At 41.2% G+C, this 21,199-nt stretch overlaps 1 protein-coding gene across 3 annotated transcripts in view; it reads right to left on the bottom strand.

The window, feature by feature from the left end:
• The window catches only part of LOC124172630 (transcription factor A, mitochondrial-like), a 42,850-nt gene extending 22,457 nt beyond the window's left edge, over window positions 1-20,393 (bottom strand). For 2 of the 3 annotated variants that reach the window (XM_046552078.1, XM_046552077.1), the window contains exons 1-4: window positions 20,124-20,386; window positions 19,873-20,042; window positions 19,585-19,790; window positions 9,095-9,190 (exon numbers count right to left, since the gene is read on the bottom strand). In XM_046552078.1, coding sequence (XP_046408034.1) covers window positions 9,095-9,190; window positions 19,585-19,790; window positions 19,873-20,042; window positions 20,124-20,194 — 543 coding nt within the window. In that variant the 5' untranslated portion in view covers window positions 20,195-20,386. Of the gene's footprint in view, window positions 1-9,094; window positions 9,191-19,584; window positions 19,791-19,872; window positions 20,043-20,123 lie in introns of all 3 variants that reach the window. The other variant, XM_046552079.1, reaches the window with a different exon arrangement.
• Window positions 20,394-21,199: the final 806 nt, after the last annotated feature.

The raw sequence follows: 21,199 nt of genomic DNA, 5'->3' as shown, positions 1-21,199 counted from the left end.
ATCCCTGGTGAAAACAAGAAGTGAGATGAAGCCAAGGTTCAGGTGGGCGTGCCGCTGACGATTATCGCCACATTGCCGCAATCATATTAAAAATTTTATTGCAAGAAAGGAACATTTCAAATTTTAAACTATTTTTGGCCTTCTTGATCCATCCTATAACCAATCACTGCAACGGCGAAATCAGTTGTTTGAGTCATAACGCGCACATTTCTCTTGTAAATACGTGTACTTGAAATGGCATTTCATGGATAAGAATTTTTACATCGGACAGAAATGCATAATAGCAGTGAAAATTCAGCAATTCAATTAAATTCAGTTAATTAAATTGAATTGAATTGAATTAAATTCAGTCTCAGCCCTGAAGACGATGAGTGAGGTACTCATTGAAACATTGGCCACAAAAAGCCTGACCCGGTGCTTAACCCCAGAAGATTTTATTCATTCGATTCGCCGGGAAAAACTACGATCATTTATGACCTAAGTGTTTTGATACAGGAATAATATTCCTGTAATCAGCTAAAATCTTTTTTGAATCCATAAATGAATGTCATAATTTGCAAAAATCCAGCGTTTCCTGGCGCATAGGCAACCCGGACAAACATTCCCGCATTGATCGTTTTCCCGCATTCATCGTTTTTTTCATCCATCCCCCTAAAAAACGATAAATCAAGGTTCCACTGTACCTATATTTCACTGAATCAGAAGGGTCATATTCACAAAATCTAGAAATTGTAAGAGCAGTTTCATTTAGATTATTATAAGGTGCGAGACGACGAGGGTCGCCTCGAACGGACTTCCTCTGAGACCCAGCCATTAAGCACGTTCCTGCTGTCATCGGAAGAGTCGCCTGACAAACGATTCCTTCGGTGACTCCAGGGCGTGGGCTTGTGGCTGCTAGGGTCGGCAGTTGGTGTTGTGCAGCGAAACAAGGTGTATGGCTTGGGACTGAATAAAGGAAGTTGCTTGTGTGAGAGAATTTGGATTTGTTCCCTGCTTTGCTTCCCCCGAACCCCTTTACCGTCGGCGAAGACGACTTACATCTGGTGTCCGAAGTGGGGGATCTTTGCTAAATTCTAGGGGAAGCAACTGCATATCAAGTCACAAACAAAGGTGGAGAACAATCAAGAATGACGGGTCGGATCAGCTTATCGGGCCGCAAGATGAACCTCCAGCAGGCGGTGGATGAGCTATCCGCGCAACTACGGATTCTCAAGGAAGAAAACGAAGGTTTTCGGGCCCGTGCGGATAACACAAAGGGGGAAGGACAAATCACGGGGAAGTCATTCTCAATGGTATCCTCCATTGAGTATTTCTCTGGCGCCGCGGGGGAGAACGTGGAGACGTTCTTCTCTCAAGTGGAGCAGGTGGCGAAACTTAGTGGTTGGAGCGACGACGACAAGCTAAGTGTGATCACCTTACGCACCCGCGGGGGGGCACTAGAGCACCTGCGGGCGAAGGAGAGAGCAGGGGCTGTTAAAACATATGATGACGCTCGGAAGTCTCTGTTAGAAAGGTACCGGGGGGTTAAAAACCGACGGTTCTACAGAGAGATGCTTGCTTGCGTCCGCATGGCACCCAGGGAGCGGATCGAGGAATTTGCGGACCGCATTCGTGAATTGAACAGCCACACGTGGAAGGAGGAGGAAGATGCCGCAGCGGCCGCGATACGCCAATCCGAAGCGGATGAAAGGGCTTTGGACGCGTTTTTAAACGGCCTGCCGGGCAGAGTGGGGGAACATACGCGTCTTGCGATGCCGGAAACCTTCGACGCAGCCGTTAATGTGGCCGTGCGTATACGCGAGGCAGAGAGGAGGGCTCATCCGGAGACGGAAGAGAGAAACGTTTTCACGATGCGTGAGGGAGTCTGTCATGCTTGTGGGCAACCCGGCCACTTTGCGAGAGAGTGTGCAAACAGGGGTGGAATGCGGTGCTTTAATTGCGGTGGACAAGGACATTGGGCGAGGAATTGCCGAGTGGGGGGGCGGATGCGCGTCGGGGGGCGCGTTGAGCCGTCTTTAAACGTTTCCGGGGCCGAGCAGGCCGCCCGCCAAGGCCCCCGGTAAAGACTTTGGTTCCATGTGTGCACCGTGAAGGGGGAATGGAGGACTTAGCGGTGATTGTCACGTGTGAATATAAGAGGCGGCGTATGTTAGTGGACACTGGGGCCCAGGTGAGCCTAGTGACTAAGGAGTGCTGTGGGGGGCAAGTTCTACGTAGGTCTCGTTTTAGGATAAAGGGTCTGACGGGTAGATGTATTTGGAATTATGGAGAGGTAGTGCTTCCGGTATGGTTCGGAAGCGATGTGCATAATCTTCGGGCCCAAGTAGTGGACACCTTGGGCGGGTATGAAGGCCTTATTGGTATTGACTTCCTTCGTGAAACGGGGGCCGTTATTGACGTGAAAAAGGGGGAACTCTCAATTGGGGGGTCAATAATTCCCTTGACCGAGAGAGGAAGAGCGAGATCCGGAGAATTCGCACTGCGGTCAGAGGAGGCATTTGGAGAGGGGCCGGGATGTGCGGTGACGACCATGAGAGGATTTACGACGGGGGGCGTGGCTTCCACCGCCAGAGGGGGCGGACCCGGAATTATGTCATGGGAACGACCGAGGGACGCGTCGACGGCCGGCCCGGGAGGGAAGCCAGAGGTCGCCGAGAGAAATTTTGACAGCCCTGGGGCGGGAAAACCAAGGAGGAGAGCTAGGCGGCAGCGCGGAAGGAAGCGGCGGAGGGCGGGCGGAATGGCTATCCTACCGACGGACTCTTCGGTGGGACAGGCGGAGGGGTTGGAGGGGCTGGAGGGGTTGGAGGGGCTGGAGGGGCCTGATTTCGTGGGTCATGAGGGACCTTGGAGCCGCCGGCCACGTGTGGATGTGCCGGTTCGACTCCCAGCGGCGGAAGTAATCCCAGCCCGTTCATCGAAGCTCGTATCCCTCCCCTTACCCGGGCGGGAGTGGACGGAGGGAGAAGAGTGCGTGTTGGAGCCGGCTCTCGAGATGGAGGAGTGTTTAGTTGCCCGGTGTTTGTGTCGAGTGGACGGGGGAGGAAGCGCGATGGTGCGCGTGAGTAATTATGGGGAGTCGGCAGTAAATCTATGCAAGGGCACAGTGGTGGCGACAGTGAGCGATGTAGATTTTGTTTCAAATGAAAGATTCTGCGGGGATGATGTTGAGGGTGCATGCGATAGGAATGTGCGCTCTGTGGAGAGTACGAGTCTGTGCGAGCTTTCGGATAGTGACATTGAAGGGAAATTGACGCACCTGAATGTGGGGGAAAAAGCTGTTATGCATCCCCTAATAGGAAGGTACAGGCATTTGTTCTCATTAACGGTTACACCCCCTGCGACCCACTTGGTAGAGCATCATATTCCTACAGGTGACGCCCGTCCCATTTATCGGAGACCCTATCGCACTCCGCATCATTTAAAGCCTTTAGTGGAAAATTTTGTGAAGGAACAGTTGGAAGGGGGAATAATATCGCCTAGTCACAGCCCTTGGGCCTCACCCGTTGTGATCGTGCCAAAGAAATCTGAGGACGGAAAGCCTAAGTACCGGTTCTGCATAGACTACCGTGCTTTAAATGCAATTACTAAACCGGATGTATACCCACTTCCAAACATTACGGAAACCTTGGACTATTTGGGGGGGTGTAGGTATTTCTCGACCCTCGATCTAACGGCAGGTTACCACCAAATTCCCATGGCCCCTGAGTCACGCGAGAAGACTGCCTTTATTGTAAATAGCGGATTATACGAATACCAACGTATGCCAATGGGGCTAAGAAACGCGCCAAGTGTATTCCAACGTATGATGGACGGAGTCTTCAGGGGAATGACCCCCACAGAGTGCTTGGTGTATCTCGATGACGTTATTGTATTTGGCGGGTCGATTGAAGAGCATGCAGCGCGGCTGGGCCGAGTGTTTGAGAGGCTCGAGTCGGCCAGGTTGTCCTTGAAATTGACAAAATGTCACTTTGCCCTTTCTCAAGTAAGCTATCTAGGCCACATTATCAGCGGAAAGGGAATTCAACCGGACCCAAGTAAGATTTCGGCGGTAATGGACTTCCCCACTCCCAAGACGGTAAAGGAGACACAATCGTTTTTAGGAATGACTAATTATTACCGTCGATTTATTAAAGATTATGCCATTCTCGCTCGCCCACTTACAATGTTACTGAAAAAGGGAACTGCATTCGTTTGGGCTCCGGAGTGCGACGAAGCAGTGGAAGGGCTAAAACGGGCGTTGACGAGCAGCCCAGTGTTGGTATATCCAGATTTCTCCTTGCCTTTCATCATAGCGACGGATGCAAGTAATTTCGCGATAGGTGCCGTCCTATCACAGGTGGTCAATAATGAGGAGCACCCGGTCGCATTCGCATCGAGGCAATTAAAGAAACCGGAAGTGAATTATACGACGACGGAGAAGGAACTTTTGGCCATTACGTGGGCGGTGGGACACTTCCGGTGTTACATCTACGGCCGGAAATTTACCATTTTGACAGACCACGCCGCGCTCACTTGGCTTTTTGGATTAAAGGACCCCAGTAGCAGGTTAATGAGATGGACTTTGAAATTGAGCGAGTACGATTACGAAGTAATTCATAAACCTGGTAAGACCCATGCAAATGCGGATGCCTTAAGCAGGAAGATTCACCAAGTATCCGTGGAAGAGGTTATAGATTTTCGGAAGGAGCAGGAAAAAGATTCCGAGTGTATTGAATGGAAAGGAAGAGAGGGATTCGTGGTCGATGGGGGTATACTATGGAAGGAAACTATAATGGGAAAAAGAGTAGTAGTGCCTCGCAGCTGCCGGGAGAAAGTGCTCCGTCAGTGCCACGACCATATACTGTCGGGACATTTAGGTGTACAGGCAACAGGAAGTAGGGTAAAAAGGGACTTTTGGTGGCCATCCTATTCGCGAGATGTCAAGAAGTATGTAAAGGGCTGCATTGCCTGTAGTCAGAGGAGCCCTTATGGTAGGTGCAAGGCCCCATTACAAGCACTACCAGCAGCGAATAGGCCTTTCGAGTTTATTGCAATAGACATTGTGGGTCCCCTTCCGAAGACAGAGGAGGGTTATAGGTATATCTTGTCGATACTTGATCATTTCTCGAGATATTTAGTGATGGTACCATTAACAGATCAGAAATCTGAATCCGTTTCAGTGGCACTAGTGAAGCAGTGGATACTGAGGTTCGGAGTGCCGGAAACACTTCTTACTGATCAGGGAACTAATTTCATGTCAGAACTTTTTAGACAGGTCTGTAAGTTGTTACGAATAAATCAGTTGAGGACGTCACCCTTCCACCCAGAATGCAACGGGCGAGTGGAGAGAGTTCATAGAACTATTGCGCAGATCCTCAGTCATTATGTCAATGTAAGAAACAACGATTGGGGGCGCCATATTGACTTTGCCGTCGCGAGCTACAACTGTAGTTATCATCGTAGCACAGGTTTCACCCCTCATGAATTGGTATTTGGACGTCAAATGGTATCGCCTTTCCAATGCGTCGAAGATGGCGTGTTAGAAAAAGAGCACCCTGGGGTGTCTGGGTTAAGGGATAGATTAAAGGAAATGTGGTTAAAGTGTGCGAACAATGATCGCATAGCAGAAAGGAAACGGAGAGAGGCCGTGAAGGGGAAGGGTAAGCGTTGGCAATACAAGGAAGGAGATTACGTATTTTTAAGTGATCCTTGTATGAAGGTAGGGCAAGTGAAAAAATTTCATAAACCATGGAAGGGGCCATACCGCATATTAAAAGTGGTGTCGACATGTAACCTAATGTTGGAGCTCCCATTCCGCAACCTATTGGTACACAGGAATCGCGTTAAACCCTATTTTGGCCCCATCCCCCCTCCTAGTTTAGGAACAGCTGATCGCAGGCCAGGCAGGCCGAGGAAGGAGCGGGCATCGCCGCCCTCCCAGCCGTCCGAAGACGCCGCTGTTACTTCTGAGGCCGAATGGGAGTGCGAGGGAGTGGGCGTGGTCGCCCCGGCCGTCGGGTCCGACGATGGGTGGGACACAGCTGAGGAGGAATCATCGTGCAGCACGGAGCCTCCCTACATCCCTCCCCCCCAAGTGCATCCATTGCCGCCCGAACGTTCTCCCTACTACCTCAGATCGTCGGAGCCAAGTGTTGACCCTCTTCCCTCCCCCCTTCCTGAGTCGGCGGGAGACCCCTCAGTGTCCCCTCCGCCCCCACAGCCTTCGCCGTTGGGACGCTCCCCTTATTTCCTTCGTCCACGGGCAGCTCGACCGTCGGTGGAGGGGGTGTAATTTGGGCAGTGATGATGGAAAAGGGTGGTGGCTGGAGGAAACGTAGAACCCGAGAGCTATCGCTGTGTCTGGTTTATGTCTCTCATTTGTTTTAATTTTTGTAATTTCTTTTAATTTGGATTATTTTGGGTTTGGGACATGTTCTTATTATATTCTGGATGGGTTGATTTCTTTGGTTTAATTGCTTCGGGAGTGTTAGCAACTCACTTTGGGGGGGATGTGGATGTAAGAGCAGTTTCATTTAGATTATTATAAGGTGCGAGACGACGAGGGTCGCCTCGAACGGACTTCCTCTGAGACCCAGCCATTAAGCACGTTCCTGCTGTCATCGGAAGAGTCGCCTGACAAACGATTCCTTCGGTGACTCCAGGGCGTGGGCTTGTGGCTGCTAGGGTCGGCAGTTGGTGTTGTGCAGCGAAACAAGGTGTATGGCTTGGGACTGAATAAAGGAAGTTGCTTGTGTGAGAGAATTTGGATTTGTTCCCTGCTTTGCTTCCCCCGAACCCCTTTACCGTCGGCGAAGACGACTTACAAAATGATGATACCCTTTAGCCTGGAAGGATTTGGACAGTATATAGTAGCATTTTCTGATCATACATTCTGCATTGTTTTTGTCACAGATGATGATATCCATCAACTCCTTATATGTTTCCTTCAATTGCAAGGCACTAATTATCAGTTTCACATTTTGATGTCTGACACAAACACAAACTGAATGAGTCCCAGAAGCACCAGCCATCACACACCATTTTGCATGAAGTGAACAAAATTTGGTGAACCCAATATTTTCTTGTGGATACTGCTCTTGGAAGAGCACATAAAGTTCCTTGAGGTTATATAAAATCAACCTCTTTTGCATATACTCATTTTTACCCACATTGACTCTATCTTTGGCTCCAGGAATCTGTCTAGAATTCTTGTAAATATTTCTAGTTCAAATATTTATCAACAGCTCTACTGTGGAGTTTGGAAGAGGTTTCCCAAAAACTGGTGGAGGCAAAGCAAACATTCCCTTCTCATCAAGCAACTTTTTAGCCAGTCTCACTATGTAGACTGAAACATGAAATTTACTCATAACATTTTTCCTATACCAAGATAAAGGGGCCAGGGTGGACATTTGATTTTTGACCTGTTTGCTAATTGTTATTAATTTATTCTCAATTTTAGTTAGCATGTCATTCAAGTTGGCTGTCTTTTGCTTGATAAGCTGACTGTCACTTTCATCTTCATCACTAGTAAGATTTTCCAAGGAAGGGTTCACCAAACATAAGTCACTATCAGTCACACTAACATGAGTTACTTAGTCTGAAATTCAACCAGGATATCACTAAGGCAGCACCATATGAATGAGAAATGAATTAACTTCACTTGGAGAAAACGTTCTGATGGATCTCTTCTGCCATTAAATTTTATACCATACGATTCAGTTACCCATTACCCATGGAAGAGATAGTTTAGTAGGAATAGTCCTGGAGGCATAAAATTAGCACTATGTAATGTGGGGGAGTACATTCAAATTATTTCTTGGGTATTTCCAACTCTAACAGCCAGTACCATTTGCTATAGTGAGATAATGCATGCTCCAATATTTTTTATAAGCTTATATCTCCTCTAAATTATGTCTTTTCTATGTGCCTTGAAAAAGACTTCATTTTTATCCCGTGACCATGAATAAGTATTTTTTTTAACTAAAAGGAACGTCGGACTCACGATTTTTTTTCATCAGGATCTTTGCTCATACATTAATGATTACTTTAAACTGAACCATGAGTCTGTACTCGCATGGCCTTTCCCTGTGGATGCTGACAATGAAAAATGGTACGAGCGAGATTTTTTTGCAGCTGAATTACTTCATGCAGTGAATATTTAATGATAATGGTGGGATAATTATGGACCACTTAGCTTTAGAAAAAAAATCATGCCTTTTCATCTCACAGGAATGGAGTTATGGATGAAAATAAAAATCACCATGTGTTGCATGTTGCAGCACATTAGGAGTCACGCTCAAAAAACTAATTGCTCATACTTCATTAACAATTGACAATTGGATGCTTAAGTTCTACACTATTTCTAATTATACCAGAATGTATGACCATCTAAAGTTTCACGAAAATCCGAGTCGGTGGGTGTCATTTGGTCAAAATATTGGTTGATCTGACATGGAATGACTCCTTTTTCAAATGAGGTTAAAATTGACCATTAACATTCATCTACACTGCGATTTCTAAAACCAAATAATTTGTATATTATGAATACACTAATGGTGAGTATTGAATAGCAATCATTGCCTTTCCTTATTTTTGATGAAGGAAACTACCATATTACAAAATTTCATGTACCCTGAAGTTAAATTTCCTAATATATTATATTTCACTGAATGCAGTCCCCAAGCCCTCATTTTTTGGAAAAATATTAGGATAAAATTCCATTGTGCCTTAAAGATTAGGTGCTCAAAGTATGCAACTTAATAAATTTATTATTATGCATAATAACAAATACTGCCTAATATGTATATCAATGGTTTAAACTGCACTATCATTCAGTGAAATCAATTTAAATTTACACATTGCCAGTTACCTTATGATGAGCATTAGAAATAAAAAAAATTATGGTTCTTACTCTTGAAAAAATTTAGAAAAATAGAGGGGAAAATTTACCTTTTTTATTCCACAAACGTCATCTTATCACTCAACTAATAGCCTTTAAAACCAGAAATAATTGAATACAGAATATACTGATTATACATTTGAAATTCAAATGTTCAATTTTGTATGAGAAGGGAAATCATGTGGGCGGGGCCGAAAGATCAAAGAAAATTACCTTGTATGGTGTATCCCCTCGAGCACATTGTCTAGAACTGAAAAACATGACAAAAGCTGATGGTGGTCTTCGTGGTTTTCCCAGATCTTTCATTTTCTGTCGAGAAAAAGCACAGGAGAAAATGCATGAAATTAGTATTAACAGATGCAAATTCGACATGGAAAACTGTGATTATTCTACCTCACAAAATACCTCTATAAACGCATTCTTTACAGCTTGAAAGTTTTGAACTTATCTGAGTAGTGCATTTTTTCCTCCAACTTTTTATCCATTTAAATATCCTGCCTACTGTCGGCGTCAAATTGATGTGCCGCTGTGCTTTGCAAATTTATTTCTAGATTTCAGTGCACGCCATAATAATGAATAATACGTCATTTTTAAGAAAATTTTATTCTCAATAGGGTGGTTTCCTATTATTTTTTTATCGCCTACATCAGAAGATTATTACTCCTGGAGTACGTATTTCACACTTTTAGATTTTCGAATGACGATATCTATTTTTCGCTATTAAATGGAAAGTGAAAATTTTCAAGCACGCAAAAACGCGATGGGGTAAGGAAATCTCTCCGTGTGACATATTTCTGGTTCCCCCTCTCGCCTTGTGAAGTGACCTTGATCGAGGCTCTGAGCGCTGATAGGACGCAGGATGCTATAGGGTAGCTGAGTACCTTGCTATCTGGTAGCGCTTGGCTTAAAAAAGGTTTATTAATACCTTATCAAGCGAAGAAAACTTTCCGACCTTAGCCAGTTTTAATAGGTGATTATTAAGACATGTTTCCCTGAGCTCTGCGCCTCATGCATGCATTGGTAATCTCAGACGATGTATAACTCCTATCTTCTCCTATAGAAACTAGGTCCCTGTGACGTCACGTGGAGTGGCATCGCATGGGCGCCAATCTGGCCCTTTTCAAATGAGGATAAAAATGGACCATTGCCATTCGTCTAAACCGGTATTTCTAAATCGAAATAATTTGTATATTATGAATACAGTAATGGTGGGTTACAAATCGCAATCAATGCCTTTCAGTTTCTTTGATGAAGGAAACTACCCTACTCTGATTTATTTTTTGTTTTTTCAAAATTCAAAAATCAAAACAAGTGAGTGTAATAAATGACTACGCGTACCATTAAATTAACCGTCTTGTCAATTTCATGAACTTTGGAACTCAACCTAGGAGAAACTACTACATCTACAACATTTATCTTCCACAAAAAGATGCAAACATTAGTGAAGATTAATAAAATGGCTTTTACGTATTTTTGGAACGCATATTTAGTTGTAAACTAACAAAAATTGAAAGAAACACTCCTTATTTTATTTGCAATTTTTCTATGATCCGAAAATACATGATTTTTATGTAGTATAGTGTGACGGTTCATTCCACGCCTGTGAAAATAAAATGTAATGAAGTTCCTTTAAAAAGGCCCAACCCGTAAATGGAAACTGTTTACCACGCTAGTTGCGACTGCCTATCGAGTAATATTCCAACGGACGCCCGGAACCCCAAATTCAAATCACCTGAGACTACACCTGACCATCCACTTAAGGGCTTAAACACAATTAAAGCACATACATCCAAAGAAAAATTGCTCGTTCGATCAATGACAAAATTACACTCGCCAACGAACGCAAAGTTCTGTGAATTTAGTCGAACCAATCCAAGAGCAAGCTTCACTCCCATACAATCCCAAATTAATCCCTTCAAAATCGCATCCTGTCCGCAGCGCCATAAATGTGACGGTTCATTCCACCTCGCCGCTATCTGTGGTGGCCGCGGCGAAGGCGGGGGAACCAACAACACTTGTGGAGGGTCCTCGGCAACAGGGTGGGACGTTTCGTCCCCACGGCGACCTACAACCCGCCCCTTTATTGACAAACCCCGAAGAATTCCTCCTTTTTGGTAGGTCGTTTTCTCATTTATCGAAGGATTTGAGATCGGGAAGTGGGTTAGGAACGATGCAAAGGGGAGGTAATCAGGAACAACGCAGCCCCAGCTCCCCAGCTGACGCCCCAAATAACCACACGTACTCGAGTTTAGTTCAATTTCACATATATATATTGCACTGGTTAAATTTACAATTCCAAAAAAAATAACCCTTGGCACAAAAATACAAGAATAATCCTAGTGAGGGATGTGATGGGTGATCAATATTACAGATGATGTACGTGAAACATAAATGAATTAAATTTTAGCAACACACAATGATTTAACAATGAATTTACAATAATCGTGGATCAATTACCCTTCTAAGGTAAGTGAATATTAGGCAGATGTGAGTCAAATACAGTTCATTAGAGCACTGAATTGATTATGAATTGCTGAAGGCGATGGAGTCCTTTGAATTACTTAGCGATTGTGGTGAGAAAAGGGAAGTTGTCTTATTGTCCAGTTATACAGTGAGAAGTAATCACTGGGGATACTTGGAGGGCGATTATACGGCGTTTTCTGGGGGGGGGGTTTATATGGCAGGGCAACACAAGTTTGTGTGGCCGATACACACCCACTGCCTCGTCGCTCGTAACTTCTCGCTCCTCCTCTGCAGGCTTAAGTTGGGCAGGATTGGTGCTCTCCAATTTGCACCTCAATATGCCCTTTGCCTGGCCCAGCTTTCCCAGCGATGCTCAGCGATGGTTGTCCAAGTCTCACTCGTAAGACATATTGCTAACACTTTTCGTAAAGTAACTGACAACCTATCAGACAACTTTCACCAAATCAATCACTGGACTCTGCAGTACCTCACCACCAGCTAACGCGGAACCCAAGAAGGAAGAACCCTATCACTCACTTCCACCCGCCTTATATTCACCACTTGCGGGGTGGAGAGGGTCACCTGACATAGCACAAAAAAACTTATATAAAACAACTCGGCCGGGTCAAGTGGCCGTTACATCATTATATAACCACTTGGTCATTCGACCCAAGATCACCAGAATACCCATTCACACACACACGCATGCCTGGGGGCTGGAACGCTAAGGGTGGTGGGGAAGGGGAAAAGAAGGAGAAAGACCAAGCTTTTGAAGATTACGCGCGCCCAAGGCGGCCGCCGCCCAACCCCCGGAACAAGACCGTGACGGGAGTGACCGTCACAATAGATTATTTAGGAACATTCAAAAAATACGTCGGAGCAAATGAATACTGCGTTGCCACGTCTTGCGCACCTAACTTTGCTTCCTGGTAACCGGCACTGGCCCCACACAGCCCCGTTTAGCAACATGGCATTGATAAAAGTTATTAAAATTTACAAATATCAATAGTTTCATAGATTATGGATCATAGAAATTTTTTAAATAAATTAAGAAATGTTTCTCTTAATTAAATTTTTTCTTTCGGGGTAAACTGTGCGACTAGATAGTGTTTAAACATTTTCGTTAGTTTACAACAAGATATGTATTCTAAAAATATGTAAAATCCATTTAATTAATCTACATTAATGTTTGCATGTAATTGTGGAAGATGAACGTTGTAGTCGTAGTAGTTTTCTCTCTGATGTGTTACGAAGTTCATGAAATTGACAAAACGGCTAATTTTATAGTGGGTGGATTCATTTAATGCACTCGCGTGTCTTGATTTTTGAATTTTTCATAAAACAAAAATATTAATCACAATTGAAAATAAAATTTCCTCTACAATGACGTGTTATTCATTATTATGGCACGCTCTGAAGTCAGAAAAAAATTTCCAAAGTACAGCGGCACATCATTTTGACGCCGACAGTAGTAATGAGTCCCATTTTTTTATTGTCCTGGGCAACCCAGCCCAATGGCAGTATGTGCAGTGAATGGGTTAAAAGTAAATACTGAAAGTATGGCCAAATGGATTTATTTCCCAGTATTGCAATTATTATGTAATAAATTCTATGATATAAGGAATGAGTTGACAAAATAATTCCAATAAAATCACGTAAATGAGTGAGTACATATATTCATACAAGTTTCACCTATACAAAAGTCATGCAACCAATGCGTTGGGCACATGCTAAAGTGTAAACTAATGTCTTTTACCTCTGGTGATCAATTATTTTGTTACCACTGCACCTTATGTACAAAATTAGTCATAAAATAAAAGAGAAAAACATGATTTATGCTCATCAAAAGGCATACATAGAATTGACTTTGGCATCATAGGGAGAGAATATCCAGCCACGTGCTAATATTTCAGCTCAATTTTATATTTTGACAAAGATGTCCAGCCAGCTAAAGGCCATTTTTTCAGCTAATATAACATTATAATTTGCTTTTGGGTCAATATTCTGTTAAATAAATAGCATACCGCCATATTCATATCTTAACCCTAATAGGGTGGCGCGCTGATATATCGGCTTTTACCGCTCGGCTGAAAAGAGTGGCGAGCCGACATATCGGCTTTTACGTTATTGTCTTTAAATTTGAGGACATTGAAATTTAAAAAAAATTGTACATCAGTAAACGTATAAAAATGTAGTGATTATTGTCCAATTTAATCTCATTATTTAAAAAAAACTGCTTAAAGATGTCTAAAAAAATAACTATATAATGTTTATTTTTCCTAGGTGCTAAATATAATTACAATACCCTCCACATTTTTTGACTGTACCCCGGGAAAAAGGATAGCACTACAAGGGGAAACATGTGATGACCTTTCATCTATGCCATAAGTGCATGCATTTTTGATAATTATTTGCTTCTCTTTGGCAGTATTAGTGCTTCCCTGCTCAACCACAGCTTGTATGCTTTTTTCTCATTTTTTATTTCGCTGACGACACAGTTAAGTACAGTTGATTGATATGCTAGCTGCATTCATGAGTACACTTTGTTCCTGTTTTCCAAGCCTCGCAGTGAGCGACTGCACTCTGTGATCACGGATACAAATCCCTCGGCAGTTGCAACCCAGGCAACTTGCCCCTCTGGATTCTTATTTATCAACCCTTGCCCATTCATACTTTAATAAATTGAAAAAGCGGTTTGAATACACATACAAATACGATCTGAAGGATTGCGTGAGAATGAGGAACACAACCGAGTACAACAGATCCCTGATAATCCGGCTGTGGTATACAGGTGTTGCGGATTATCTGTGGGTGATTTTTACTTTCCCTCAATATTTTCCACGATCTTTATAAACAAAATAAATTACATTGCAAAATCATTGGAATTACTGCAGGTCACTCCATTTCAAATCAACCAGGCCATGACACCCACCGACTTGGATTTTCATTACACTTTACATGGTCATACATTCAGGTATAATTAGAGATTGTGTTAAATTTTAGCCTCCAATTGTCAATCGTTAATGAAATATGAGCAATTGAAATTTGGGCGTGACCCCCTACATTGCCGCACAGTGCAACACATGGTGATTTTTATTTTCATCCATAACTCCATTCCTGTGAGATGAAAAGCCGTGATTTTTTTTCTAAAGCTAAGTGGTCCATAATGACCCCACGATTGTCATCAAATATTCACTGCATGAAGTAATTCAGCTGCAAAAAAATAAAGTTTACAAAAATATCTCACTTGTACCATTTTTCATTCTCAGCATCCACAGGGAATGCCCATGCGAATGCAGACTCATGGTTCGGTTTAAAGTAATCATTAATGTATGATCAAAGATTCTTATGAAAAATAATCGTGAGACAGAGGTTCCTTTTAGTAAAACAAATATTCATGGTCAAGGAAAAAAATGGCTCTTTTTCAAGGCACATAGATATTACACAATTTAGAGGAGATGTAAGCTTATACTCATGATTAAACAATATTAGAGCATGCATTATCTCACGATAGTGCACGCTACTGGCTCTTAGATTAGGAAACAAATAAGCAATCATGTGAATGTACTCCCCCATGTACTGCTAATTTTGTGCTATCGGAACTATTCAAGCAGTTTTCATTAAAAAAAAACTGCATGATCCATGGTACACTATTACACCCTACATTCATTTTAATCTGTGTCCAAAGACTAGATACATTTCTTATCCAAATGTATTGACATCACAGGAATGTGCATTTCCAAATGTCAAAGGGAACCGTTATCAAATCATTTGAAATGAGAAATTTCTCAGGTACTTCACCCATTTAATGATTCATTCTGTCATTCTTTATGATTAAAAATTTAGGTAAAAGCAGTGAAATTATAATTACTAAAAGGAACATCAGACTCATAATTTTTTTCACCAGGATCTTTGCTCATACACTAATGATTACTTTAAATTGAACCATGAGTCTGTATTCGCATGGCCTTTCCCTGTAGATGCTGACAATTAAAAATGGTACAAGCTTGATTTTTTTGTATACTTTATTTCTTTGCAGCTGACTTACTTCATGCAGTGAATATTTTATGATAATCGCGGGACCATTATGGACCACAAAGCTTCAGAAAAAAAATGATGCCTTTTCATCTCACAGGAATGGAGTTATGGATGAAAATAAAAATCACCATCCGTTGCACGTTGTGGCACTTAAGGGGTCACACCCAAATTTCAATGGGTAGTTTCTGTCATCAAAGAAAACGAAAGGCATTGATTGCGATTCGTTACCCACCAGTAGTGTATTCATAATACACAAATTATTTGGTTTTAGAAATACAGGTTTAGACGAATGGCAATGGTCCATTTTTATCCTCATTTGAAAAGGGCCAGATTGGCGCCCATGCAATTCCACACCACGTGACGTCACAGGGACCTAGTTTCTACACGAGAGGATAGGAGTTATACATCGTCTGAGGTTACCAATGCATGCATGAGGCACAGAGCTCAGGGAAACATGTCTTAATAATCACCTATTAAAACTGGCTAAGGTCGGAAAGTTTTCTTCGCTTGATAAGGTATTAATAAACCTTTTTTAAGCCAAGCGCTACCAGCCAGCAAGGTACTCAGCTACCCGCTAGCATCCTGCGTCCTATCAGCGCTCAGAGCCTCGATCAAGCTCACCTCACAAAGCGGGAGGGGGAACCAGAAATGCGTCGCACCGACTTTTTCCCATAATTCCTACTCACGCGTCGCATTTTCGTGTGCTTGAAAATTTTCACTTTTCATTTAATTGCGAAAAATAGATATTGACATTTAAAAATCTAAAAGCATGAAATACGTACTCCAGGAGTAATAATCTTTCGATTTAGGCAATAAAAAATAATAGGAAACCACCCTATTGCTCATGTTTCATCAACAATTGGCAATTGGAGGCTAAAATTGTAAACAATTTCTAATTATACCAGAATGTGTGACCATGGAATGTTTCACGAAAATCCAAGTCGGTGGGTGTCATTTGGTCAAAATATTGGTTGATTTGACATGGAATGACCCTTGCATTAATGCTAGGTTATACCAGGCTTATTACGAGTATTTCCATTTGAATCCCCTTCGTCAAATGGAGGCTAGCTACATTCACGGGAGCACCGTGTTCCTGTTTTGCCTTGCAGGGAGCGACCGCACTCCGTGATCTCATGTTCACGTCCAGCAGCAGTTGCAATCCGGGAAACTTGTGCAAGATGCAACTACTTGGCGTGGTGCCTGACAGTGTAGTTCCTAACGTCGAGCAGCGGTTTTGCATTCATGCAACCCACTTTTATGCATGATTCAATCCATTTGAAGTTATCCAAGGTAGGTTGCTTGACCAATTTTAATATTTTTAATTTTTACATATGTTTTTACTACACAAACGGAAAGTTCAAAACGGATTTTAAAAAAAATTATTCTCCTTTGTTTTTCATGTGGTGGCCATTTTTGTTATGAATCATTTTTTCCCTTTGAATATGTTTTCCGTTAAATTGATAATCTCCCGAATGCATCATGCTACTAGATTGAAACTGACATCGTCTTTTTCAGTACTTTCTTCCATACAATAGTGTTTCATAGCCATAATTCCCTTTGCAAATTTTACCTGTCTAAATGGTCTCCAAAGCAGGGGGTTGATAATTGAAGAATTCCACTTTTTAAAAATTAAAAAACCATGAAGGGGAAATTTATCAGATTTAATATTTTTTATGGTACGATATCATTGGGTACACACATTTTATAGAGTATCAGCATTGACACCTCACTCGTTAATTGTTTTTGAATTCTTAAAATTTGGAATTTTTTGTAAAGTTTGAGGCTTCATTTAAGTATACCAGAACTAGCCACAGTGATAACTTTTACGGAGTCACCAGAATGACGCCTCGGTAGCTTAACTGGCTAAAGCTCTTGGCCGTAAATCGAGGGATCCGGGTTCAAATCCCGGTCAAGGCGAATGATTTCTCTGTGGATTTTTCACACCATTTCAGGCTTCATATCTCAGATGGGACTTGATAAAAATCCACGATTTTTACACATTATATAGTCCTTTATGATAGCAAAGTGGAGAAAAAATTGAAACATTGATATTTGACCGAACCAAGTTATAAATTTTTGAAAATGCGGGAAATCATCATTTTTGCAAATTATGTGTATCAACTATATGTTAAACTGTCTTAATTTGAAAAGTTGCCTCATAAAGTACTGAAATAGGTTACTTATTGAGTTGAAAAACACACAAAATGAGCTGAATTACCATGTATTATTTTACATATTTACTGTAACTACAATTATTAGTACCGTACTTACATTTTATTTACTGCTTAACCCAAGTGATTGTCAAGCATTACTTCTATATATCCACAGAGTTCAGGTAAGATTGAGTAGGATCTTCCTGTTACTGTTGTAAGTTCAAGAACTGATGATTTTCTTAACTGTTAATTTTTTTTTCCACTTTAATCCAAACAGTCATAATTTTTTTTAAATCTGTTTTTAACTTCCCATTTTTGCAGTATATAGATATTAAAAATTTTAAATTATTAAAAATGGTCATGCAACCAACTTATTTTTCTTTGGATCACTTCATATGGATTGACACGTATCCGTGATTACTATACGAGTGAAACCATGTTATCGCTGCTAAAAAGATCGCAAACTGGTGAAGAAAGATCTCAATGAGTCATGGAAGCACTCTAAAAGAACAGAATTACTGCATACGTAATTATATATTGTTTGTTTTAGGTACATTATTAAAATTACACACTACACATTAATTTGAAAGTTTGTGTTATCTGTTTTTTCTGATTATTCGTGCTGTCTCTACCCGTCATTAGCCCAGACATTCGGGAATGTATTGTAATTGGTGCTTTATAAAAGGCCATCTTTGCTTGCACAATTTTTCGTTTCCCAATGAAATGGGGAGGAATCAACATCTTGGTTGTTCCTAACAAATTCGACAGGCCATATACCCCTTGGGTAAATGATTTCTACTAAATGTAGAAAACCATTTTCATTTCATCAGAAAACGAAAACCCTTTTTTCCATGATTCAGGTAATTCCTTTGTTTTTCCATACCCTCAATGCAGGTGACAGTTTACAAGTTACTGGGATGCAACGACAGTTTCTCCACATTAGACATCGTATAAATGGAAATAAATAAAATACAAAAACATGCAATTCATTTTAAAGGTTTACAAATTATGACATAGGAAAAAATTATTAAGGTATTGTTTTAAGAAATTCAGAAATAAATATTTAAATAAATTCAAATTTCCCCACTGATTTTTGACGATGCATTACCCCTTTCACTTTCCTCCTTTTTATAATGTTGTAGATAGCTCTCCATTTAAGAAGGTATGAGCCGTATTTTAGAGACAGTATGTTTAAGTCAGAATTCTGCAGTCATGTGAGCCTAAATTTGGCACACAGGAAGAATGCCTCGATGGGTGATTTTAGCATAAAGATAAAATACCCATTAATGTCTGATGTAATAAACAGACAAGGATGAAGCTATAGATTTGATTAGGTTTCAGATGGAAGTGGCGTTCTCTGATTTTGCTGTCAGTCACTTCTTTTTTCCTTTGACGAATAGAGCAAGATGTCTATCTTGTGACTTTCACGGGGTCAAAGGCAAATATAACTGCTAAATAAAATAAAATATATAAAAAATATGCACATTACGGGAATAAAACTTTGTAAATCTATTATTAAGCAATTATCCAATTTAAGGGATCGAGAAATCATGAGTACCGATGAACTTGGCTTCAAATCATTTTGGATGATATGAAAAACCCTTCACTTCCGGGTTCAAACACTCTCGCCGAGAGCCTACCGAGCTTGCAGACGAGCAAGTAATCTCACTTGTTTCCGAGATAGACTAGACGAGCAATTCTACATAATTAAGAATTCAGAGTTGCTCCGCGACGGAAATAAATTTTCCTGAATTAAAACTTCAACACACGTTTACACGGTACACGTACGAGTTAATGTACGTTTGCGTGAAAGACTTTTGTGGACCGGAACGGAACATGTACGAATGCATGAACCAAATAAGAACAAGTACTATTTTCTGTGCATGCATTTGCACAAGTAGGATGGTTATACGGTCCTTTTGACGTTCATTCTCGCGTTCATACATTTAGACATTAACCCGTACGTGTTAATGTACCGTGCAAATAGGCCTTTGTTAAGGATAAACTCACTGCACAGAGAAATGAGGGATCTTTCCACAACGAACGTACCTTTTTAAGTTTTCGGTTTTCTTTGGCAGCCACCATTTCCTCTTTGGCTCTTTTTAATAACTGCTTCTGATCGTCTGTCAGCTGCATTTCGTATTTATTTTTTGCATCCACGTAAACAATCATATCTTTTTTGTAATCCTCCAAGTACTTTTGCTTGGTTTCTTGAGGAAACTTTTCCCATTTATCACCAAGCAACTTCGCCAGTTCTATAAATACATATACAATAGACAGTTTTAATTTTAAATAAAATATCACTCATTGAAGACATAAAGGAAAGCTAACAATCACCTGTCACTTTGCAGTCTGGATGGCTTTTCTTCAGATCCGGTCTCATTTCAGCCATGAACCTAAAGTAAGGTGACAGTGGCTTTTTCGGTTTCTCTGGTAAACTTCGCAAGTCCTCAGCATTCACTACACTTCTTGCACACCGATGTGAGGTTATGCATGAGACAGGTAATCTGCAAGTATAAGAAAAAAATATAGAAGGATTAAAAACATTCCACGAGTTTAGGGAGTTCTTCGAGTTCACCGACGTTTACCTGCTCTGAAGAAATACCTGGTTACCCGCAACTCTGATCGCTAAACTTCCCAGTTTTTCGAAAAACGACATAATTACTTAAGCACGAGATAATCACTATATCACTTCAGTCGATCCCCTACATACTTTTCAGGGGAAACGGTTGGGGTTCCTTCACATTTGGCCGCTGAATTACTGGCACTTAGAGCATAAAATCACGAGATGTATAATATAAGTGAAAGAACTTATGAGATTCTAGCGCACGGCATCAGCACGTCTCGTACCATTGTGTTTCGTTGTTTATTTGTGAGATTTGGGATGACTAAACAGTTGAAGCGCAAAATTCCTGTTCACGATGAACAGGTAGTATCATAAAATCTTAAATTAGCTTTCGCTGCCCACTTTTTAGAAATATAAAATTTTTAAAAATATGTTTTAGTAATTTTCTTCTCTAATAGTTACATATTAATAAATAACTTCCTGAATAACTCGACTATTTTTTGTCCTACGATAATTTTCATACCAACCAGGGTGATGAATTACGCAATAAAAATCAGCGAAATATAATGCTACGCCAAGTGTAAAACAATAATTTATGCTATTTCAAAAAGTAAAATATTACGCCCCCAATGGCTGCATAATCACACCGCAGCACAAAGGACAACCGTTTTCAGCAGTTTTCATGCTCATTGTTAGTATAAGATAATGGAAGCAAAGATTGGCTAACTTTCAAGTTCATCTAGTTTTAATATTCACCGTAGTGACACACTTAGAGAGCAGGCCACTTACCCACGCTTGAAGATTTATATCTGAAAAATCTTCCGTTGTAAAAAAATAGACATTATTATAGTGATTAAATTATTTTTGCTTTGGCGAAAAAGTACTCGGTTTCCTTTTACACCTTGGTCTTTTAACTGGGGCAAAAGGCCTGCGCTCTAAGCATGCCTCTGATGGTGTACTTCTCGACCATTCTCGACTAAACAATCAGTACAGTACCTGTTTGCTCATCATAGCTTTGATAAACAATGATCTTGAAAGTAATTTGTACCCAGTGTGATGTATTTTTGAGGTAATTGTCAGTTATTATTTGTTGTCTTT

This window comes from Ischnura elegans (assembly GCF_921293095.1).
Source record: "Ischnura elegans chromosome 13 unlocalized genomic scaffold, ioIscEleg1.1 SUPER_13_unloc_2, whole genome shotgun sequence".
Classification (NCBI taxonomy): domain Eukaryota; kingdom Metazoa; phylum Arthropoda; class Insecta; order Odonata; family Coenagrionidae; genus Ischnura; species Ischnura elegans.
The sequence above is the reverse complement of the archived record's forward strand: the minus strand, read 5'-3'. Positions and strand labels throughout refer to the sequence as shown.